Here is a 26,070-nt window from a genome sequence, read left to right as displayed (position 1 = left end):
TGAGCAACAATTGAAAGTTTCTTTGGGGAGAATCACATTTACGCATATTAATTCATTATAAAGCAAAACCAATACAATGTTTTATACTACCCATTAATTTCTTTAGCTAAATAATTACATGTACCATATTTGTCATAATAAGTTACCTAGGCGCTTAAAAGAATGACAAAGGGAAGGTGGTTATTTATACCATACACAAGTAACATTTGTTTGGGAGATCAAGCAGTAATGAACAAACTTTGTTCAAATATCAATCAAACTAAAATAAATTTCATAAATCGTTACTTTGCAATCATATGCCCTAACACGCTGCTGTTTTCTGAAAAAAATTGTAATATACACAAGGAAACATGGACTGTCACGTAAATTAGCAGGGGGTGCATTTTAGGATTTCTGACATATTGGTCAGAAGGCACTTTTTGGATTAGGGCTCTTAATACGACAAATATGGTACATCAATCTGATGATGTTAAATTTAAAGATTCATGGCCTGAGGTCAACATTCTAAAACACCCTCAGGGTTGATGAACTATCTATACATCTGTCAAAATTTCAACATTCATTATCTGGAAAAGATTTATAACATTTGAAAAAAAACATGAGACATCATTCTGCATACCTCCAGTAAACATATTTACATATCCATTTGAAAACATCAATCACTTTCATGACACAAAATACTAAATCATTGGTTAGATCTTCATTGGTAATTTTCATAACAACTACTATCTAATTCTAAGACCTATTGATAAGAATGGAATATCCTTTCCATCCAGTAAACATTTCTATGATTCAGACGAACAAATCACAAACACAACATTCATGGCATTTCCAGCACAACACTATAAATTCCTGGGAGTTATGAAGCTCTTAGCAGTGTTCGGGATCAACACATAAGAGGATATTCTTTTTAAAAGAGACAGACTTGCACTCATCAAAATTCAATAACTGTCTTTGATCCATGAGAACATGTGGCCAAATGAACGAAATGAGATTAGTGTTAGGTCAATTTAAACAGTATTTCCGTTATGAAACAGCTGGTCAGTTTGATGTGGGAAGATAGCCCAAAATGATGCAGGTTTTTTACCACTTTGGTGAAATCCACAAGCACGGGACAAATCAAGGATTATAATCAGAGCAAATGTTGGATTATCTGATCCTGGCATGTCAAAGGGACATAATCGTGCACACTGAGTAGAGTTGTGTCTCCCAGATGCCAGAATCTGCTGGTTGAGTGTCTGAATCCCAGATTCTTTGTTTCGCCTGTGGTAAAGTTGTGATGTCTCATTCATATGCTTTCCTCAAGGAAGTAGAACAACCTCAGTGACATAACTGAAATACTGTTAAAAGTGGCTCATGTTTCAATTCTCTACAAGACTGGGGAAATCTGATGATCTACATTGCATAATCAGGAATCAGACGGCAAAACAACCATATTTAACATTTGAAACAAAAATGGATCACCCTTCAAACATAGTTCATGATTAAGCCAGCCAGTCTCACACTGCTTACACTTCCTAGTTATTATCAACTATCATCACGTTCCAGGAAAGAGGAACTAAGTCTGCAAGGTCAGTCATAGATAGGAAGGATATGGCCAATACATATTCACAATTAATGCTCGTGAACACTATTACCTCCATTGTCTTCATTTCAACACTGAACACACAAAACTCCATACACAATCTCAATAAAATCAGAACCCTAGTTCTCGCTAGTGCTGAACAAAGATCTGAGGACACTCCATTATGGGTCACATCAGAACGACCCTTCATTCAACCAATCAGAACAGTGCTTACCAGATCAGGAAAGTGACAGTTGGAATGTGTTTTCTAACTATGCAACTTCTAAAAGGTAAACACTGGGTATTCCGAATGGCAGTTACAGGCTGCACGACTGATCACATCAATATCATTGTCTATACCTCGCTTCAATGGGAATAAGATTTGAACTGAAGAGACTTTGCATAGCTCATGGGAAGAACTGCCACAACATCTCGGCCATCCACTACACATTCTAGAGTTTCTCAAATTTTTCATCAATATTTTTAAAAGCGTAGTCTTGAATGCAAGTTGCCTGTTTGAAACTAGAACGTTAAAGCTTGAGAAAGCTGCTTTCTGTTTGGCTACTGTCCACTTCTTGCTAGTTTTTTCATTGGTCAGTCAAAGTTTGCGAATGGTTGTTCTGACATGACCTGCAATGTGATGTCCTCAAATCTTTGTTTGGTGGAAGCAAAAATAATGGTCTGATTTTAATTCTATCAACTCCATTCACTGCTAAGTGCCAAGCGTATTTTCTTGCACTGTATTATGCATACTACCATTACTTACATAAAACATTGTACACATCCATGTACAATGTGTTTTAAAGAGAACACATATGATGGAATGACAAAACTACCATGCTCATTCTGCATTGCTGTGATGACTTGAGCAAGAATCAATATAAATGCTTCACAATACTGTGGCTTCTGCAGGTAACTCCCTCAAACTGAAATGGTATCACGAGGAGGAACAAGTTAAAAAGCAAATACTATGACAAAAATGTGATGACAAACTATGTGATGACCATTAAAAATTTTGGGGATTGGGATTTTTGTTCGAGAAAGAAAAGTTTCTCTCACAGAGCAAAACAAAAACAGTTTTACCTTCCAGTTATTTTTATTGCAACACCTGAGGCAACTTTATATTTCCAGCATTGTCAGGAATAAATTTATGTATTTAAAAAAAAATCCCAGGTCCCCAATTTCAATTTGAGCCACTTCAATCTGATTTGATGTCAGATGTCATGTCTAAAGAGGTCAACACAGTCACCAAGCGTACAAGCTACGGATGTCATTCATGGATAACTGCACCTGTCCACAACCTTGGAGGTGAGTTGGTCAATATGAAGCTTCAAGTGACCTGTGTAGCGGGGATCAGGTCAGATGGGCCTTCCTGTCCTAGTGGGAGGCACATGCGTGAGTGAGTATGGTTTTACGCCGCTTTTAGCAATATTCCAGCAATATCACGGCGGGGGACACCAGAACTGGGCTTCACACATTGTACCCATGTCGGGAATCGAACCCGGGTCTTCGGCTTTAACCACTTGGCTACCCGACCGCCACATGACCATCCTCAACTTCTCAAGCTGACTATACAAGATACCAAATCAAGGTACTACAAATGACAAGTCACAAAAAGTTGCAAACACAAATTACTGCACAAGCTGACTAAAAGCATTACTGCCAACATTAACTAAACAGATGGGATTATATTAAAGACAATATACAAATAACAACGCTCAAATCAACAAATCCTCTACAAACTACCCATCTCTATGTGATGTGTGCGACCTGAGTTTATTGGATACTTTTGATGTAAATCGCACATCAGTGATAAATGCATGCATTTAATTCAGGTGGGAAATAAGCATTCTGCCAATCATGATGTACTTGGGACCTACTCTGCTACAGAACTCTCATAGGGTTAACTCTGTTGATGCACCAGGCATGGATACAGACTTCTGGAAATGGGTGTGCACTTTAATTGTACTACTAAAACAAGTTCAGGAATTCCATGACAAATTGACTGTACATGTAGTACATGACTACATATGAAAGAATTGGGTGATCCTTCATGTTTTTGAGTAGTATACATCTAGCTGGGTGAGTGCAAATATTTCGCAAAACAAATTGTGTTTGTTATTTTGTTGAAAACATAAAACCAATGATTTAATTTTATATGTTTACATGTTAAGCATGATTCCAAAAGGGGAAAGCGCATCCATCCATCTCCCCACATCCCCCTCTGTATCTGAGAATGTGCACATGTTTCATGCATGTCGCTATATCCTAATTGCATAGATGGATTCATAGATGGATGCACATGATGTCAATCACTTGATTGTCTGGTCCAGACTTCACTATCTTACAGACCACCATGATATAGCTGGAATAGTGCTAAGTGCAGCATTGAACAGCAAACATATTTCATATAAGTGGAGCTGCTTTAGCAATCTTGGTACATTTGTATCATCATCACTAAGGAAACAAGACAAGTCTGAGATAACAGGTTACAATAACGTCAAAATACTTATACTGGTCCCAAAATATGTTAAATGTAAAAGCACAAAAATCATATATCAAACTCAACATGACATCAATGATTAAACACAAGTGTTCAATTCAAAGCTGCAATTCAGGCACTTTGAACAGCAAAAGGCAGAACAGTGACATAGCTGTAGGCATCTTTATGTGGAATTAAACCAGTGACATCAGACTGTATTAGTGAAAAAACCTCATTCAGAGGATACCATAACAGAATGATCAAATTATATCAGATAGTGAGAGCTTTACACAAACAATAGTTGTCATGTGCCTAACTTCCCATGCTTATGTACAGTATTGTTATTTTCAGTGAAACACTTGGACTTGAAAGGAAAAAATAATTTCAGAACTGGCTGAAAACATTGCCTTAACAAACAATGAACATCATTAGCACTGCACCTTAAAACGAAATAATATGTATAATGTTAGGCATTTTATTTTTAACTGAAACATTTGTGGATCTCAAGTCCCAAATTTCACTTTTGAGGAGTTGTTTTTTGCTTTCCCTTTGAATATCTCTAATCTTTCCTGATGTTTTTATTTTATTTCATCCTTTCCATCTTTAAAAATAAAGAAAATTATGTCATAGTTTGTTATATATTTTTCATTTTGACGATCAACCCCATGGTTCTGGAAAGAAAATATGTAAACTAAACTGTCTGAGCATCATCATTTTTTTTATGCATGTATATCTTATAACTTGTGACAAGGGAGAGTATTTCCTGCTGTAGCAATGTGAAACTCCCAACAAAATGTACCCCTGACATTTGCTCCAATACATAAGGTCAGCGCCAAAAACTCCCAAGGCAGTTAAACTTTGGTGTCTCTTGACCAAATTGAATAATGACTGCAAGCTCTAGGAGGATCAAGTTTTGTGGCTTTTGACCATGCTGCGCAATGATTGCAAACCCCAAGAGGTTAAACTTGTGCCTCTTGACCATATTGAATAATGACTGAAAACTTTTATGGCTTTTGACCATGCTGAGCAATGATTGCAAACCCCAAGAGGTTAAGCTTGTGCCTCTTGCCCATATTGAATAATGACTGAATTTTTTTATGGCTTTTGACCATGCTCAGCAGTGATTGCAAAACCTCAGAAGGTTCAACTTGTGCCTCTTGACCATATTGAATAATGACTGAAAACTTTTATGGCTTTTGACCATGCTGAGCAATGATTGCAAACCCCAAGAGGTTAAGCTTGTGCCTCTTGCCCATATTGAATAATGACTGAATTTTTTTATGGCTTTTGACCATGCTCAGCAATGATTGCAAACCCCAAGAGGTTAAGCTTGTGCCTCTTGACCAATTTGAGTAATGACTGCAAGTTCCATTAGGTCCAACTTTTGTGGCTTTTGACCATAATGAGCAATGACTGAACCCAAAGTGGTTGAATTTTGCACCCCTTGACAATGTTGAATGACTGTCAACAGTGTGATATGTACAAAGAAGTGATACTTCCTCAACCAACCAACAGATCATCAGCTTTATCATACGTGTAGCCTCTTCATTTTCTCCTTCTGATTTCCAAGAGGGTTGTACAGAGACACATACAGGATTCCCCAGTGGTCAATACTTTGCAATAAGTCTTTATCATAAGTACTTAAAACTCCAAAATTGTTGTTATAAACTTCCAACATTATAGCATGACTAGCATGAATAGACAGTAATATTCAAAATGAATGTCTGTCAAAGGAACTTCCAAGAAAATACCCATTTTGTTGACCACAGGCATCAAGTGAATATGGCAGAACAATTTGGTCATGATAACACCTTCCGTCCCTCCATGCTACACATCATTGGCTGTGTGGGGAACAACATGCACATCTCCCAAACCTGACGTCACCCTCTCTACGCCATCAGTCTCAAGGCTACTTTTCAGTACTTGTGATTCCGAACCATCTACCAGGAACTGACTCCTTCCTGTTTCGTATCTGTCCGTCACACTCCTCAAGCTCCCCTCCTCATCAGTCTCCCTTTGATCATCACCACCTTTCTGTACACCATTCATGTCCTCCCTACTTCCTGGTTTATCATCGGGGGAGGCTGTTCCAGGCACTTCATTTTCTGTGATACTTTCTTTGGTTTCTAGAAAACTGCTTGACGTAATTTCAAAGGAAGGGCTGTGCCTACAATCTTGTAGCATCTCTTGCCAATCACTGCGACATGATTGTGAAGGCATTCCTGCATTCTGATTCTGATTGTAGGCAGGCTTGGCCCCGTCATTGTGTAGTGTCTCCTTCCTATCAATGTCATGTGACTGCCTGGAAGGTTTCCCTGAGTTTCCCAGTGTGTCCAGCTGACTCTGACTGTCTGAGGTATTGTCATCCACTGCCTGATCAGACATCTCTCCTTCAGCATGAGGACTAGAAATCTCTTGCATCTCGACTGACCCTGCACAAGATGGTGATGCTGTAAGTGATGGAGATGTTGATAATGATGTTGACTGAGATGGTTGATCTGACATTGGTGTGTCGCCAGGAGACAGGCTGCCATTGAAGCTGCTCTTAGTACTTGATTTCTTCAGTTCATCCTTGGTGCGGACACCCACGACTTTCATAATGACATCCAGCTGCTTCATGTAGTCACTGTGCCCATTGACCTACAGGGACACAGAAACACCGTCAAATAAATGTACAGTCCATTCCATATAACACAATCAGACATATAGCATAATATTGTCCATGAACCCACTTCTAACCCTAGAAAGGTTAAAAATACTTTTTTGTTTTATTCATGCAAAACTGAAGTCGTTTTGGATTAAACATATCTTTGCACATAATATTTATGTAAAAGGAGGTGTTTAAGTGGTTAGATTTAACACAGAACAGTATTTCACTTACGCCACAGCGTGTCAGCTTCATGTGTGAGAAAAGCCACAAATGATGCTGGCAATGGACGTTTGGTTCCCATTTCTTAGAGACTCTTGAGATTTTTTCAAATTTGGTAACAATAAAGAAGAATGTCCTATCAAAAGTCACAAGATCATGAAAATGCCCTACTACCATTTGCCTCCATCAAAATCAGCCACTGCACGTACTCTGAATGAGGCTACACAGGTGATGACTGAAACATACCACATCACTGAGATCAATGTTGTGCATCCTGCGATTGTTCCACTTGATGGGTCCGAGTCCTGCTATCTTCATCTGAACTGAGGCTGTGCGGTACAGGAACTTCAACAACCAGTCTCCTCTGTTGGCAACAAGCAGCACATACCGGTAAGCAACACTGTTTTCAAAATACATAACTCACCCATCTATCTATTATCATAAAACATTGTATCCTGTAGTCAAGTGTTTGGAAACTTGTTGCAAGCTGCAGATACAGGGGGAAGGAATCTGTACTCCCCATTTTTAGACATCTCATGTGTCTTGCTGTCAGTTCCTCTGTTATTGAATCCCAGAGTGTGACATCCAATCCCTATTTTAGTCATCTCTTATTAATGGCATGGGGTACTTGGGGCCTATTTGGACTCAAAATCACCATGAAACCACCAACTTGAATCTGTCTAGCAAAACCGTAGTTAAAGACCGCATACAGCAAGTAGAAGTATTAGAGTTTAGAAGGTTTGCCTCCCGATATAACACTAGGACTCGTGTAATGGAACAGCTTGTGTTGGTGACAATCTTACACAAATTGTTTACAGTATAAGAAGTGTGTCAATGAGTGAGTTTAGTTTAATCACGACGTGTTAACTTGATTAATGTGGGAGGAAAGCCTGAAGTGATGTAGGTCTTAGACTTTACCGCTGGTACAATGCCGACAAACTTAGAAACATAATCAGGGTGAATACGGGATTCGAACCAACGATCATCGGCGTAAGCATATTACGATGATTAAAATGAAAGGGACAGTATAATTAAGAAGTGGTTACCCATAAAATATACTTTGTCATCCGTCAACTTCTAAGAATTGACATCAAACAATTGGAAAAGGCCACCTGTGCCTCTATTTAAGAAATGACTGTCTGGTCCAAATATTCAAGTCTTGAGGGCAGAAAACAATGACAGAAGGTCCTACCTGCAATATCCGTTGATGATCTTGCCCGCTATGACACGCTCCAACGGCTTCCAGTATTTGGAGTCTCCAGATACAGGAGCCCCCAGGAGGATCACATCTTCCACAATACCTTCACACCCTGCAAGCCACACAACACGTAGTGAAAACATGAACTGGTGTTAGGAATCGGATTGGATCATTTTCCACAGAGCATGTATCAATCAGTCAATGGGTTAATTTACCCCGCATTTTCCAGAAATTGGTTGTAAAAGAACATTTTTTTAAACATGATTCAAATGTTTTCTTAATTTTATTCCATAAATGAATATACATGAAGGGTTGAATATTTATATTTAATATATAATTGTTTGTGTTTATGTGTAATTGTTTAAAGATCAAAGAAATGCTTGAATATTTTGAAAAAAGACTTGATATATAATTTAAAAAAATTCCCCATTCTTAATTATCCAGTGCATAATATCTCCATTCTCCATGTACCCCAGACATATTCACCACCATAGCTTCCTTTTCAGGCTGGTTTGAATTACATGACACTATTTAAAGATGTCCCATCATATGACACTATTCTTCATGATTTAAACACGCAGCCACATCACAAGTAAACATATGCATGCCGTCGCAAATACATTCGGCATGCCTTGTTTTGTAAGGACTTGTCACCACTGTCCTAGTACTCAGGAAAACATTTCTTTCCAGCTACAAAAACTGTCATAACATACATACAGGGCTCAAGGTTAAGGACGATGATGAACTCGCAGTCAGAAGAGGTATTCTGATTGGTTGTTGATTTCAAACTGATGAGCAAGAGAAATTCTGTATTTATAAGCCAATGATAAGAGAATCGGAGATGGTGGTGTCATTTCCAAAACGTAACCATGGCAGTGAATGGGTCATGGGTATTGATCAGTATACGAGTGGAGATTACACTGGACAATTAAGGATGCAAAGTCTTGTCTTATTTGCATTGGCACAGGGTAAACTATAAGTCACTAATTATTATCAATCACAGGTGAGGAGAGGTAAAATGGTTTAATGTTGTGTTTTAGGTTATTGCACTGATCTAGTCATGTGCATGCACATGTGTGTGTGTGTGTGACTGCTTCTATTTGTTCAGACTTATGCCGGTTTTATAGTGCTGGACCACTGACATATTTTTGTGCACGTTCTTTGTTTTATTCCCTTAATGCCAGGAAGGGTAACAACAAGTACCATCTCTCAAGTCTAAAGGCATGATGTGATAGAACCACTGAAACAAAACAACAATAGCTGGAATATTTCTTGATTTCACTTGAAAACAAACTCACCTTTTCTCTTGCAAAGTTCTTCCAGGCAAGTAAAGATGACCCTGGCTCCCAGACTGAAACCAATAAGTGTCACTGGCCTCTTCCCCTGGAAAGAGAATGTGAAATGATATGAAGCTAGAATGTGTTTTCACTCATAAAAACTGTCTGCCGCCTCCTTTTTTGATACATTTGTTTAAGTTGTTACTATAAAACTGTTTGCAAATCCGAAAAAACAATAATAGCCAAAAAATACTGGTACTCATTGATGCATTAATGAAGCAGCATTACAGTTGATGCCATTCTGACTCTTTATGGCAGCTAAGACTATTGAACCTGTAACAGCAGTTTGGATACTGGATTATATTGTGCAAGCAGATGTATGGTTTCTCAGTAGCTTCATGGTTAATAGAAAGACTCTTAAGAATTTCCAAAGTGTTCCGATGGAAACATAAGGAAATAATATTAAGAAAAAACTTAAAACAGTAAAAGGCATCAGTTATGCTGATGAGCAATGCAAATGACAAGTGTCGTCGAATGGTTTTCAAGTTATGGTTTAGGAAAAGGATAGGAACGCCAACAGTGACACTGACACTGACATCAATGCCAACAGGAACAGAGCCAAAAACAATAAAAACAATGTGACTCTCTCTTTTTTTCGGGCGGGGGGGGAGAGGAGGAGAGGTAATAACCATCACCAACTGTGTGTGATAGTGACTTTGGGCTTAGCCTTGTCAGATAATCTTATATTTTCAAGCAAACCACAGTAAAAATGTAACAGTAACAGCAGACATGGTGAATACTAAACACTGCTTATTGCAATCAAAATATCATAACACTTAGACCCTTAAATATTTTTTTGAAAAGCCCTGTTTAGAATTTTCTGCAACTGATTTCGAGGAAGATTACTTACAATAATATCACTTGCGTTTCTCGTATTCTCCCACTTGCACTTATTAAATGCTATTAATTCGTACAATATAATGAATTCTAAGTCTAATCTTGGTTTTGTACTTTGCTGATTGGACTTTTTTTTAATTTCAAAGGTTGGGCCACTGGCATTGAGACAAATGATAAATTAGTGACACATTATTCCGTGATTAACAGTGCCCATTACTTGCTCTCTGGCCAGCAGCACTTCAGCCAGCTGTTTTCCAGATGAGTTGGCTCTCTGCACAGCCACGCTCCAGGGGTTGTCAATCATGCTGGCTGCAGACAACAAGGCAGTCGGCCAGGCTATAGCAGCCAGCAGACCTACACAGGAAAACAGTTTAAATGCATTAAGACTTTTACATGCCAGTTAGAAAATAACAAGAGGACAAAGTCATCAATATCCCTCTCAATGGTAAATACTTGTCGTGAATATGTCAACCAGTTATACTGCCATGTAAACCTGAAAAATATATTTTTTTAAAATATCAACTTATCAAAAGGCACCAGTTCACCACTTGACCTATATATATGCCAAGTTTGGTGAAGAAATACTGTGCATTTTTCTGGAACTGCTCTGGCAACAAGCACTAGCCCATTTTCAGTCTAAGTCAAAGTTGTTGCCATGGAAACTAAAAAATACTGCTGCTCTCAGTCCTATTCCACACAATGAATGACTGTCAGGGATTAATCCCCTGGGTAAACAGCTGAAGGCATCGTCCGTGTAATTACTAATAAAGCATAAGGTGACACAACTTGTGGACACTGTAATCAAATGGATGAGCAGAAAAAAGACGTAGTGTATAAAAAATCTGAGGCGAAAGCAGACAGAGTGGTCCTTCGTCCCTTCGTCACAATCGTTGCCATTGCGTAGCGCTAAACACCAGGAATCCATTTAAGCCCGAGGGAGGGGAATCCCCTCAGTGGCATCTTTTTTGTTTGGGGGACGATTTTGCCTGGCATTTATGATTGACTGTTTTACGCTAATTCCAATTTTCAATTTAAATTAAGCATTAATGATTACGTATGCCCTAAAGTATTAAAATGCTCAAAGTTGCCAAGGGCTGAGGTCTTTTTTGTGCAGGCAGGTCATGTGAAACAGGGCTGAGGTAGTTTGGCATGTTTGGGGGCAGGATGTCATGATAAAACATATTCTTACAAGCTATGGAACCAATCTCATTTTTGCTGGATTATCTGACCTTTGAACCACTTTATACTGACAAGTTTGGCAGGTTATCTTTCATGGATCTGCCCATAAACATCCATCAGTATTTGTTGAAGTTGTATACTGTCTGGAGACCAAGGTAACAATAGTGAGATAACATTCCTTTTTCAATGTCCCTCTCAAAACTTCAAAGCCATACAAATAATTTGTTTCCAATTTGTGCATTTGGATGCAATGAGAAAAGTCTTTGGTTACTGAGTATAATACATGTAAATCACATACAAAATGACTTTTTAAACAGGTTTCAACTGGGGTTTTTCAAATTATAAAAAGAAAGTTTGAGCTCATTTACTTGGGATGGGGATTGATTAGAAACGTTACCCATTTTCAAGGTGTTTTTTAGCCTGTGTAAACCCTGATCTCAAATTCTCTATCAGAGTCTTGAGTTCTTGTTAAAGAGGGTGTGGGTGGGTGTCACAGTCAGCAAAGAGTCAGATTCATCATAGAGACCTCAAACTAATTTGGATGTGGTGGTACGGGGAGCCCACAGAAGGCTCAGGTTTGATTCCCCATTGGGTACAATGGGTGAAGCCCATTTCTGGTGTCTCCAGTTGTGATATTGCTGGAATATTGATAATACTGATGAAAGAGCTGACACTCACTCTAAATGATTGAAATCTTGACAAGGTAAACTGATACAAAAACAGTCAGATCACAAACTGTAACAAACCTATCCACATAAAGTCAGCTGTTATGCCAAGCAGGGGGTTCGAGCAAGCTAATCAGTGGATTTAAAAAATCATTGAAGTGTGACAGTACCTGAGAGTATTGTATATTTCAGTGCTTCCTGAGTTGCCATGGTTACAGCACCACTTAAGATATAATCAAAAGCCTTTCCCAGCTCAATGAGATACCTAGACTCCCATCTCAAACAATACTGCTCTCGTGATTCTGCTAAAGATTTCCATGGCTGACGGAAATCTGAAAAAATATCAACACACAGTGTTAGAAATCAAGGGATGTCCTGGATTCTTGAAACTAAATGTTTGGGGATCATTCAGTTAAGAAAAATTTGATTAATTCCTAGAGAATATCGTAAGATGATTCGATGTGTTTCAATATGTGCACTAAAAGTGTTTTATTAGTTTGGAGGAAGGCTACTGGTTAGTGTGTCCATTCATCTTGCACAGTGAGTTAATTAGGCAATAGACATACTGATTTTCAAATGTAGGGCTAGGTTACCTGTAGATTTATAAACCTACAGTGATGTCATCCTATTGTTCTTAAGTGGAAACCTCGCAAAAGTCAGTTGCTAGCATTTATTTCGAGAGAATGCCCTTGACTTTCTAACTAACTGAAGAGTTTTTCATCATCAAAGACTAATAAACATCCTTTTCACATGCATCTAATGTTGATTTTGTCACATGAAACTTCCATGATATGAATTGAACCAGCAGCCTCACACATCAGGAATGTCAGGCTCTGAGATCTAGATAAAGGACTGTTGATACTTATCAAAAGAATCTGTGGAAGTGAGTTATCAAAAGGTATATTTCACAAAATGTAAGTGTGGTATGATACAGCACAATAATCCAGGATATGGCTCATAACACAGTCACTGAGTCTATGTCAGTGGTACAAGTTACAAGTGCACTGTTATCGACATAGAGGAAGAGTTTACACCTTGCATGGTGCTGGAGAGCCAGCCAGTCACTGCCACTGTGATGTGCAGCTGCTTAGTGACCGATTCCATGTGTAGCTGTGCTCCAGGGATCAACGGTTCAAACTCAAACTCTTCAATTGCACCAACTCTTCTCTTCATCTTGTAGCCTGAAATAAAGCAATCAATACAAAATCAGCGCTATCACACCATTTTTGTTGGAACTTTGAAACATGGTCTAAGTTTCACAATTCTCAATGTCAGACAACAGCAGACAAGAGAACCTATACCAGTTATAAATATCAGTCCCACAAGAATAAAGATAGAAAATATGCAAGATCAGTTTTACACTAATTTGGAAATTCATGATATTATTATTCTTATCCTGACACAACATACTCAAATCTTTTTAGAAGAGGCTTCTTTTGGGTGCAGGAGTTGCTTAGCCATTGACTGGACACCCACAGCCTTACCACGTCTACAAACTACCCTTCGAGGATATAAAAAGATGAAAAGTCCACTGTCAACAACAAAGCTCCTACCAATTACCTACCATATTTTGTGCAAGCTTGTTTCAACACTCAGGAGAGGTCTCTTCGGACCCTATGTGGATCTGTTGATCGAAACTATGTCTGCCCTGGCCTTTTTTGCCTTTTGAAGATGTGGAGAGTTCACATGCTCTCAAACCTTCGACCCAGAAGCGAACATGTGTTTGAACTCTATAATCATGGACACTACTCGTGTTTTACATATTGCGACTGAAAGCCTCAAAAACAGATCCATTTCGGAAAGGAGTTAACATTCTACTCTAGCTACACAAGCTTATGTGCGTCCTGTCCGCTGTATGCGACGGCTTATCAAGATCAGGCACATACATGGCGCTAGTCTAACAGCCCCATTATTCATGGACTTCACGTCTGTACCAGTTAATAGGACCAAATGTTTATCCTGGCTAGCCATGAAATTGCGTCGCTCCGGACTTAACTCGCATTTCGGGGAATGGATAGGAGCCGCAACTTCAGCGGCCAGTGCCCATGTGGAAGACCATCTCATCAAGACCTTAGGGCGCTGGTCGTCTGATTGTTATAATAGGTACATTCGTACTTCAGGCTATGCTCTCAAGCAAGCACAGCTGGCAATGTGTAATATACCCTAGTATACTTACAGCAATCTACTTGTTGTGTGTAATTTCAGTATTGCATTCACCATTATTTATTTTGCATTACTATGCCTAATCAGCCCTTACTCTAGACTTCATCGTGCCATTTCTCACCTATGTCATGTTCTATTATACTGTATGTAATATTTCTTCTACCATGATTTTCTCTATTATATTTTATTCCTTGGGGGCTCTCGGTTGCTCGTTCTTACAAACTCCCAACCTCATTTTGGCTTTCCCCCCCAACTCAAAGGGAGCAGCCACATTCACACCACGGGATAGTCCGGGTCGCTGTGACCCCTGGTCTGGTGGACCCCAGGGATGACCGGGTTGCGGTGACACCAGGACTGGTAGATCCCAGGGATGACCGGGTTGCAGTGACCCCTGGTCTGGTGGATCCCAGGGATGACCGGATTGCGGTGACCCCTGGTCTGATAGATCCCAGGGATGACCGGGTTGCGGTGACCCCTGGTCTGGTAGATCCCAGGGATGACCGGGTTGCAGTGACCCATGGTCTGGTGGATCCCAGGGATGACTGGGTTGCGGTGACCCCAGGACTGGTAGATCCCAGGGATGACCGGGTTGCGGTGACCCCTGGTCTGGTAGATCCCAGGGATGACCGGGTTGCAGTGACCCCTGGTCTGGTAGATCCCAGGGATGACCGGGTTGCGGTGACCCCTGGTCTGATAGATCCCAGGGATGACCGGGTTGCGGTGACCCCTGGTCTGGTAGATCCCAGGGATGACCGGGTTGCGGTGACACCAGGAGTGGTAGATCCCAGGGATGACTGGGTTGCGGTGACCCCAGAACTGGTAGATCCCAGGGATGACTGGGTTGCGGTGACCCCTGGTCTTGTGGATCCCAGGGATGACCGGGTTGCGGTGACCCCAGGAGTGGTAGATCCCAGGGATGACTGGGTTGCGGTGACCCCAGAACTGGTAGATCCCAGGGATGACTGGGTTGCGGTGACCCCTGGTCTGGTGGATCCCAGGGATGACCGGGTTGCGGTGACCCCAGGAGTGGTAGATCCCAGGGATGACTGGGTTGCGGTGACCCCTGGTCTGGTGGATCCCAGGGATGACTGGGTTGCGGTGACCCCAGGAGTGGTAGATCCCAGGGATGACTGGGTTGGGGTGACCCCAGGAGTGGTAGATCCCAGGGATGACTGGGTTGGGGTGACCCCAGGACTGGTAGATCCCAGGGATGACTGGGTTGCGGTGACCCCTGGTCTGGTAGATCCCAGGGATGACTGGGTTGCGGTGACCCCTGGTCTGGTAGATCCCAGGGATGACTGGGTTGCGGTGAACCCAGGACTGGTAGATCCCAGGGATGACTGGGTTGCGGTGAACCCAGGACTGGTAGATCCCAGGGATGACTGGGTTGGGGTGACCCCAGGACTGGTAGATCCCAGGGATGACTGGGTTGCGGTGACCCCAGGAGTGGTAGATCCCAGGGATGACTGGGTTGGGGTGACCCCAGGACTGGTAGATCCCAGGGATGACCGGGTTGCGGTGACCCCAGGAGTGGTAGATCCCAGGGATGACTGGGTTGCGGTGACCCCAGAACTGGTAGATCCCAGGGATGACTGGGTTGCGGTGACCCCTGGTCTGGTGGATCCCAGGGATGACCGGGTTGCGGTGACCCCAGGAGTGGTAGATCCCAGGGATGACTGGGTTGCGGTGACCCCTGGTCTGGTGGATCCCAGGGATGACTGGGTTGCGGTGACCCCAGGAGTGGTAGATCCCAGGGATGACTGGGTTGGGGTGACCCCAGGAGTGGTAGATCCCAGGGATGACTGGGTTGGGGTGACCCCAGGACTGGTAGATCCCAGGGATGACTGGGTTGGGGTGACCCCAGGACTGGTAGATCCCAGGGATGACTGGGTTGCGGTGACCCCTGGTCTGGTAGATCCCAGGGATGACTGGGTTGCGGTGACCCCTGGTCTGGTAGATCCCAGGGATGACTGGGTTGCGGTGAACCCAGGACTGGTAGATCCCAGGGATGACTGGGTTGCGGTGAACCCAGGACTGGTAGATCCCAGGGATGACTGGGTTGGGGTGACCCCAGGACTGGTAGATCCCAGGGATGACTGGGTTGCGGTGACCCCAGGACTGGTAGATCCCAGGGATGACTGGGTTGCGGTGACCCCTGGTCTGGTAGATCCCAGGGATGACTGGGTTGCGGTGAACCCAGGACTGGTAGATCCCAGGGATGACTGGGTTGGGGTGACCCCAGGACTGGTAGATCCCAGGGATGACTGGGTTGCGGTGACCCCTGGTCTGGTAGATCCCAGGGATGACTGGGTTGCGGTGAACCCAGGACTGGTAGATCCCAGGGATGACTGGGTTGGGGTGACCCCAGGACTGGTAGATCCCAGGGATGACTGGGTTGCGGTGACCCCTGGTCTGGTAGATCCCAGGGATGGCCGGGTTGCGTTGACCCCTCGTCTGGACATTCCAAGTCCGGGTCAGGAGCACCCCAGGACACTGACACCTCTCTGTGGCTACCTCTTCCAAATCATCATTCTCATTAGCAGAAACCGAGTCAGCCCCCATTTTTGCCAGAATATTAATAAATTTGTATTTTTATCATACTACTTGTTTTGTTGTCGTTGCACAAAAGATAGAAAATATGCAAGATCAGTTTTACACTAATTTGGAAATTCATGATATTATTATTCTTATCCTGACTCAACATACAAGTATCTCTTCAGAAGAGGCTTCTTTTGGGTTCTGTGTTACATGATCAAAGAGAAGATGGAGATTGCAACATGTTACGTCAGGATAAGAAATAATAAAGAATTTCAATGTATAACACCTCTAAACCAAACATATTTCCAACTATTTCTGTCCATTCATTCTGTGCAGGTTAAACTAAATAAATTGACTGGCACTGAAACATTTCCCAATAGCTAGTAGGATCACATGGGCTTAAAAATAAGTGTTCCCATTTGCATTTGACTTGTGCAAGAGTGCATTTGTCATACTCAATATGCTAGATACCTAAGTAATAATTATGTAAAAAAGTGCCAAAAATTTATAACAACTGCAGCAATGGTCCTGACATCTTCCCAAAGCAAGAGAGTTAACTGACTTTAATAGTCCAGTTTCCACCCTTGCCAAACTTGGCTGGAATTCCTGGGCTTGATCATAGCGCCACCAGTGGATATTACGAGTTGTGTCCCTTCTAAGCCTCTCCCATGGACCAATCGGATTCCACCTCTCGTATCAATTGCATTTGGTTCAAACAAAATGGCGGCGCCCAGTGAAGATGATCTGATCGATAATCAAGATCTATATTGCGATAAAATGAGTCTTACATTTTGAAGTGCATCAAATCACGCGAGCACCTTGATTACAAATATGAAAAGATCTGGAAAATATCTGTTGACAACGAGTTGGCGGTGCACATGCTTTGCAAATCCTGCAATCGACCGAAATCTGCACAACAGTTTACGAACCGGATTTTGATTTCGATGCACAATTTTGATTGGACTATGCATAGACTCATTAGTCCAGCCAAAATGTAATTCCATAATACCAGCCTAGTTCGGCAAGGGTGGAAACTGGACTTTTATAGTCAGTTACCTCCCTTGCCTCAGGAAGATCTGGTCCTGAGTGAATGAGTGATTACACAATCCCACAATCATAGGTTTCTGTCATGCCTAAGGCATGCAAACTCTGGTCAGTGAATTGCGGTGCCTTAGACGACTGGGTTACCAGTGACTCCGATGGTCCTGAGAGCTAAACCTGTTTGCTCATTGAAGATTCAAGGTGAGATTTGCAGTTTTTCAATGGTCTATATCTCTTACATATTTCGATGAGAGAAATATTTTACATATGGGCTTTGTTCAATAAATAGAGAATCTCACCCAAGAGTCCGCTGATATCAAATTTATCCTCAAGAGTTGACATAAAACTTTTTTCCACAAGTGTTGATGCATATGCTCTCAAACGACACAGGCGTGCCATTCTATTTATCATACAAAATCATACTTCCAACTTTTTCTGTAAACAGTAACAGCCAGTGTCTTGAGAGTAATAAGTACAGCTCCTGAGCTAGCCATCTGCAGTGGCAGAGATATTCGTGATCAGGGATCGATTTCGTCATAGCCAAGCTGCACCAGTGCAGGTGAAACCTTGCTTGTGTAGGAGACTCTTATTGCCAGGATGCACCCAGGGCAGGTAATATTTCCCACCACAGCAGTTATATTTGATAAAAGTGGAAAACTGAATTCTTTTAGAGCTGGCTGCAAATCTTTTCAAATCCAGGAAATAAAAATTCATGAAATACTAGCAGTGAGATGATACAACAATGCATCGGTGGATCACGATTTTTTACTTCTCGAAACAAGTATTGATCACAATCGCACACGAAGTAAAAAGTATCGATTCTTATCTTAAATGTAGTTTTAAATAAACCTGTGACATCTCCTGTGAAAGCCAGGATGGGATGATAAGTTTAATAACCATACAGTAAAATTCTAGTAAAATCCTAGATATTTTTTATATTTGTATACTTATCCTGCATTACTCCTTTATGCATATTACTGCTTGTTCTTGACAGAGAAAAGAGCTGTGTGAAGGTCTTTGCTTGGAGAAGTTGTTCCAACTAGCTGAGAGGCCAACCCTATCACGCAGTAATATGCATTAAGGAGTAATGCAGGATAAGTAAAAAATAATGTGAGATAATACTCACTAAATCAACACACATGGATGTCTACACCACCAGTTGCAGTGTCACAGACATGATGATCCTATAACAAATGTACAATACAGCACACAAGCCTCTGATTACCTGTAAGTCCAGCCCCTGCTACACCAAACAGGGACCCGATGATGGCCACGCCCGCTGTAGTCCCCAGTGCCGCTGCCCCAGCTCCACCAATCAGGGCTCCAGCTCCGGCTGCCACCAGTGGGGCTGCCAGGCCTCCAGTCAGACCTGTGATTATCACACATCATGTGTACTCATTTGGCTGGACGACACACAGTATTGATACCATACATATCCAGCCCTTTTCCTCTGGGAGCCATTTGGCTCCTTTTAAAGTGAAAAACCTTTGGAGCCAACTGGTTTTATTAGCAGCCAGATTTATCTATACATAATATACTCACCACCAAAAGAAAAACAAATAACATACATGTTGGTTAATATATGAAGAATATATTACTCATATTCAAGATATTAGATTGGTTTGATGCACAAACGAACATACTATTATGTTGTGTGAACCGATGCTCATGAACACATGATCCCTTACTCGAGATGCACCGTTCGACTCGTGCAGGATTAGAATGAAAAGTTTGGAAATTGTGAAAAGAATAAAGACACTCTGTGGTAACACATGATCGGTTGTTAGTTTTGTCATTAAGTGGTACACATTGGAAACATCTCTTCTTAACATCGATACTTCTCTATATTTTCTGAGTGCGAGTTTCATGTGGGTTGGAAGCACCCAGACCAGGCAGGCACCATGATTTGTCATCCATTCCCCCACAGATGGTGTTTAGTTGTACAATCTTAGGGATTCAACGGATATGTATTTAAGACATTCCTGAAAACCATGTTCACAAATGATCTGTACATACCTATGAGTGTTCCACCTCCTATTGTGGCGAGACTGATGAGGGCTATCCTCTTCACTTTACTTTTTGTAGCTTCTCTCTTCTTTTCTTTGATCTCTTCACTGTAAAACCATATCAAACCATGTATCAAGCTTATGAAAAAGAAACCATACAAATTACACAGCTTCTTTTCTTACCAGTTACATTACTTGCAAACAATTCCATTCTAAAAACTTATTTTGTACTCAAGTGCTCTCTTTTTTGAAAGGTGCTTATTTCAAATTTAATTTCAATTTGACATGGAATACTAAATAGTTAAGTGGTCCACAGTGGTGAATCCGGAGGCGTGGGGGTATACAAGAATTCAGCTACAGCTTTAGAAATTGGCACTAGTCCCGTTGTCCTTGCCATTTTTCAGGGTCTTGCTATATGTTATCATTATAAGGACTAGTGGACTAAAAAGGTTAGTTTCAACTGCTGAGCTATGCATTCTGTCAATTCCCGCTTTGCTGTTTACCGATACACAAGCTATATACTACTTTGTTGGACTAGAGGCAAGTAATTTGCCGTCCGTCAGGTGCACAAGAACTCAGCTATGCTCTCTGTCCTGCTTTGCAGTATACTCAAGTTATACACTACTTTGCAGGAGGTAATTTATTATATGTCTATCATGTAACAAATGGCAGTTACTCACTCTGTCCTGACGTATTGGTTGCTTCCGAGCGTCTCCGCCAGCTGACACTCGATGTCCTCCAAGATGTCCCAGCTGACGCGGAGCTGCCAGGCAGCATGCTTCACAAACACACGCATACGGGAATCATAGCACCCTGAAACACACACCAGTTTACAGGTCTTTGAATCGAGGGGCGGTCGGGTAGCCTAGTGGTGAAAGCGTTTGCTCGTCACGCCGAAGACTCAGGTTCCTGACATAGGTACAATGTGTGAAGTCCATTTCTGGTGTCCCCCAGTGTGTTATTCTTGGAATATTGCTAAAAGCAGTGTAAAACCATACTCACTCACTCTTTGAAGTGAAGCATGATGGGTCCTTGTCACAACCCTCGTGCTAAAATTCGAGGGGTCCCTAGATGCCAAAATTGTTGGAACAAACTTCAACAGGGTTGATACAGATCAGTCCTTAACAAATCAAGGACTTTTCAAGGCTTTTTCAAGGCACATATAGTCAAATTCAAGGCAAATATCCAAGATCGCAAACGCATTCATTCGGTAGAACACAGATAATTCATGAAATGATCATGCAAATGAGGTATGCAAAATAAGCTATGAAGTTTAAATTACTTGTTATTATGATGCAATGCATTATGCATACGTTTGTGGACATTCAGAAGCATAGTTGTGTTTCATATATAAATAGTCGAGAGAAACTTGATATATTTAGGGTATAATTTATGGTCTCCTTAAGTCGTGGTGTTTATTTCCAGGCCTTTTCAAAGACAATGCCGATTTGATTTAACGCCTTTTCAAGACAAACTCTAAATTTCAAATCTTTAATTTTGAACATTACATTGAATGAGTCCACTGAACACTGAGATCAGGTGTCCCATGTTTAGTTTAACCCCAAAATATTGTATAGGTGGAGAGTGAGTGAGTGAGTGAGTTGTGTTCAACGCCGCTTTTAACATTATTCCAGTTATATCACGGCGTGTCAGCTTCATGTGGGAGGAAGGCCCGAAGTGATACATGTCTCAGATGTTTACCACTTTGGTGAAACCCACAAGCACAGGTATGGTGCTGACAAACCTAGAAACATAATCGAGGCGAACCGGGATTCATAGTTTTCTGGCGTGTCCAAAGGACGCAACTCTGCACAGCTAATGCCTTAGCCTTAGACGACTGGGCCACCGGTGCCCCTGTATAGGTTGAGAGGAAAAAATTGATCTGGCTTTGAAAGATTTGGTTTATGTAACCTGCAACACAATTATGTAATTATTTTGGAACATAGATAATGAGTTACATGTGTACAGGATTTCATGAGCAGAATGGGCTTGTACACCATGAGACCACACTATGAACATGAACCTTCTATTTGTAGAATCTGTTTAACCCTGCAAGTGACAAATGCAATCATTACGAGACATAAATGACAAAGATTTATGTTTGGCGAAAAAAATTCTGTGACAATAATTCTATCTTGTGACCTCGATTAAACATTCAGTATGGTAATTCAAAGTATGTGATGGATCAATCATGGCATGACAACCAAGTGGCATCAGATGAAAAATTAAGTCATCATGACATCCGTACCGAACCAGCTAACCGACTTGTGTGGACCAGAAAGTTAAATTCTTTAATAAGTAGTGATAAATGGCACTGCAAATACCTTTGGTGATTGCCATAGTGACGAGGTCAGTGACAATAGGATCCCCATTATTGTTTAGCACTTCTTCTTCAAAAAGCAGATCCACATATGGGTTGGTCTCCTCGACTCCCTGGCCAGCGAGAAGGGCCTGGATGGATTCACATACCTGCAGAAGAGGAGTTCAGCATTTCTTCAAAAGGTGAGGTGAAATAGGTGAGATGAGGTGAAATTGGGTTTAACATGGTGTCCAAGATTATTGCACTTATATAGCGACGTGCATGCACGTGTGTGTGTGGCTGCTTGTACTAGTTCGGACTAATGCTGATTTATAGTGCTAGCTCACTGACATGCCATGCTGCATTTTAACATGAATAGCCCACTCGGACACAGTATACTGACTCCGAGCCGACCAGTCCTTGTTTTAGCCCCTTTGTGCAAGTGCCAGGCAGGGTAACAACAAGTACCATATTTTAACGTCTTTAGGTATGACGCAGTCGGGGATCGAAACCCCGGACCTTCCGCTCTCCGGACGGACGCTCTACCACTAGACCACGGAGGCGGTCGGGTACCAACAGGAATACCCAGACCTGTGCATGTCTTTGCACGTATTCCTTCTGACTTTTATATGTTGGAATAAAGATAAAACAGTCAACTTCAGTGTATGCATGACCAGATTGTTTTATACATGTATCTAAATACATTTTGCCAGGGCTATGGTAAAAAAAATTCCTAATCAGACATCTCTTGAGACCTTTTAACGTCTTTTGGTATGACGCGGCCGGGGATCAAACCCCGACCTTCCGCTCTCTGGGCGGATGCTCTTACACAAGACCACAGAGGCGGTCAAGGTGAAATAGGGTTTTATGGTGAGTTAAACATTGTAGCACTTCCATAATAATGTGCATGCTTGTGTGTGGGTGTATGTGGCTGCTTGTACTACTATTAGGCCTCTGAGAAACCATGCCACAGTGTTACATGGATACCCCACTCAGACACAGTATACTGATTCCGAGCCTTCAGTCCTTGTTCTATCCCCTCATATCTGAGCATCAAGAAGGGTAACAAGTACCATATTTTAACGTCTTTAAGAATGAGGTCGGGGATCGAACCTTGAACTTCCGCTCTCCAGAGTACAGAAATTTGCCTCCCTGATGTCCCCCCAAAATGTTAATGTTATAAGAGGTTTTACTCTTTATCTAAAGAGAAATTTGCCAGTTTACCGTTAAGCAGAAGCGTTAATCTGTATTAAAGATATAGTTTTATTTAGAGATATATACTTTCATATTTATAAATTACGTAATACATCCACATGCCATGCCACTATTGTACTCATGTTATATGAAAGAAATTGTTCTCTTGGCCATGAGGCCTTCAATACTCTCTCTCCCTCTGTCTCTCTCATATGCTTCGAGGTTCGTCATAGATTTTCGATATCCCCTGATTTACTTGTATCAGATTTCATTATTTTCAGTGTTATTCCTTGTTTGAAAATAGTATGGACTTGTAAGGACACATTAATTAACCCATGGTGCCTCAAAGAATGCAATTTATTTACCTGACTTGGTTGATCCAAGTGTTTGAGAATAGCATTTAAAGTGTCTTCTTTGAAATTCCTGAAAAATACAACATGCAAACAGATCATACAATCTTGTTTTTGAACAACTGAACATTGTAGGACTACCTCAAATCTACCAAGGCAAAATATATGCAAACTAATTGATGATAGTGGAAGTGATTGATTGTTTATTAAGTAAAATTCAACATTTGAAATTAACAACCATTTGAGTTTGAGAGAAAAGTGCCTTCAAGTAAATATTTTCTTCCAGTCTTGCACTTGTCTACAAATTACTGGCCTTATGTAAATCATTACTGCTAGTGGATTAATCTGAATACAGAATTCTAACATGTCAAGGTAGAATGGTGAACGTAATGAATGTTGTCAGTGTTCTCGTTTACAAGTAATTACCGGTACCAGTTTTTGGCTGTAAAAATTAGGCTTGGACCAGTAATTCTTGTGACTGCCAGTCCCTGTGGACCGGCAAATAAGGTATCTTTGTAAATCTTTGTTGTTGAACAAAACATTGTCAAAAACATATACTTTCGAATGGAGTCAGCTTGTCTTTTATCATCAGGGTTTCCCATGGTCTATTTTTAGTGCAAGGAAATATCCTAAATATCTATTTGTAGTGACTTAGTCTTGAATCAAAGTGAAATATTCAGGAAAAAAAGAGAAATTGTGATTGAACTTTCTGTGAATGCAGGGTTAGAAATTGGCACTAGTCCTATAGTCCTTGCCAAACTGCCCAATGGTAAAGGTACCCTGAGGACTAGTAGGAAATTGCCATTTTTAAGGGTTTTGCTATATGTTCTCATTATGAGGACTACTGGACTAAAACTGTTAGTTTCTAATGCTGGAATGACATGTAGATCAAAATGATTTACTTCAGAAATGACAGAATTTGTCACCTATAAAAGTAAACTGCATTGAATTTTCAAAGTTGGGACTGACAGAAATTGGGTGGGACTGGTAATTGTTTTAGTTGTCAGTCCACTGGGACTGGCAGTTGAAAAAGCCAGCAGGAACACTGGTTGTAATGCAAATGTGAAGAGTTAAAATATGACACAGCAATTGTATTGAATGTACAGGAAGTGATATATTACCTGTGCCAACTGTCACCAAACAAAAGACGAAGTGAAACAGCGCACAATGCTGCATAAGAGTACTGTCCAACATCAGATAGGAGTTTATGGATAGGTTTGCTTGGTGTGAAGGAATCTGAAAAACAAGCTTAATTTATTACTAACAAAAATATCCTCATTGTCTCATTGATGTTGGTGAATGCAATTTCACCAAATAACATTACTGTCTTTTCTGCTTTACTTTACTGTACTTTAATTTAGTGAATGATAGACTGACTACAGGGCTGGGAAGATTCCAAATGAACTACCCAGGTACCTGATCCCCTCTTTCCTGACCCTACCTAGGAACCCGCTGTAGGTCTCAAGTTGGTTATAAAATGTCCGACTGGGAATTGTTTCATTGGAGCCTCAGCAAACACTACTTAGATACACGTACAAAACGATCTGATCATGCATATGCTGAAGTCAACTGAAGCTTTATATCTAGTCAAACATAAAAAAAAGTCAGAAGGAATGTGAGCATAGTCAGAATGTTGTAGTGTAACCAGGGAATTTTATTGCAATTATTATTAAACAATATATCACATGACAAACCACAAGTCCAGGTAGTCCTGTTATTTACCCTAATCAGATATGTCGGATCTGTATTGATGAGCATAAAACTATATATAATAGTAATAAAGCATAACAGTCTAGTTACCTCAAAAACACACATTACAGTACAGTACAAGTGTATAAGAAACGATGGGTCTGTCATTGTCAATATGGTGAACTCTGACGTTGGATTAAAAACAACCTGGCAGTGCAGTAGGGGCTCATACAATAGAGGAAATATCAGCTGGAGAAGGCTAAATACTACCATCGAGCCCTAACACATGCTAACAGTGACTTCTGTACATGGTTTCTGCTGCTTAAGTCTAACCTAAACCAGTCCTAAAGCATCAGTCAACTTCACTAACTTAGTGAAGTTCTAACTCAAGCAACAAGTGACTTGGTTGGAGGGTCTTCCCCCCCAAAAAAACTCCACTTCAATCTGAAACACGCATGAAATGGGTTTTAACAAATCATGCTTTTCTATGGAATAGTAAAACCGCAATGTGGATATACAAACTGGCAGATGGTGGTTCATGCTTTCTTTGGACATCACTCCCATCTGTCAGAACTTTTTGTTTTGATGACAATATGTCATCAACATCATCCCCATCCGCCATGTCGTCTGCTAATGACGACAGCGCATGTCACTCACCA

At 41.1% G+C, this 26,070-nt stretch overlaps 1 protein-coding gene across 1 annotated transcript; it reads right to left on the bottom strand.

Moving 5' to 3' along the window:
• Nucleotides 1-422: 422 nt before the first annotated feature.
• Nucleotides 423-26,048, bottom strand: LOC124115482 (transmembrane and coiled-coil domain-containing protein 4-like). The gene is made up of 14 exons (XM_046476491.2): nucleotides 25,934-26,048; nucleotides 24,844-24,958; nucleotides 23,738-23,795; nucleotides 22,204-22,348; nucleotides 20,560-20,692; nucleotides 19,890-19,987; nucleotides 19,099-19,242; nucleotides 13,166-13,312; nucleotides 12,302-12,463; nucleotides 10,505-10,641; nucleotides 9,412-9,496; nucleotides 8,108-8,225; nucleotides 7,162-7,279; nucleotides 423-6,686 (listed from the first exon to the last, which is right to left on the bottom strand). Exons 1-14 carry the CDS (start codon nucleotides 26,031-26,033, stop codon nucleotides 5,874-5,876), a joined length of 2,373 nt encoding a protein of 790 aa, XP_046332447.2. The 5' UTR covers nucleotides 26,034-26,048; the 3' UTR covers nucleotides 423-5,873.
• Nucleotides 26,049-26,070: the final 22 nt, after the last annotated feature.

The sequence above is a fragment of the Haliotis rufescens genome, unplaced genomic scaffold (assembly GCF_023055435.1).
Source record: "Haliotis rufescens isolate VD_foot unplaced genomic scaffold, xgHalRufe1.0.p SCAF_13, whole genome shotgun sequence".
NCBI classification, from domain to species: Eukaryota; Metazoa; Mollusca; class Gastropoda; order Lepetellida; family Haliotidae; genus Haliotis; species Haliotis rufescens.
Note: the sequence above shows the minus strand (reverse complement) of the source record. Positions and strands in the feature narration are given on the sequence as shown.

Coding starts and splice junctions, on each gene's coding strand:
- LOC124115482 (XM_046476491.2), bottom strand. CDS start 26,033: ATGGCGGATGGGGATGATGTTGATGACATATTGTCATCAAAACAAAAA. Junction 10,642..12,301: donor GAAATATACAATACTCTCAG/GTACTGTCACAC, acceptor TTTCCTGTGTAG/GTCTGCTGGCTGCTATAGCC. Junction 7,280..8,107: donor ATCATCAACGGATATTGCAG/GTAGGACCTTCT, acceptor TGTTGCCAACAG/AGGAGACTGGTTGTTGAAGT.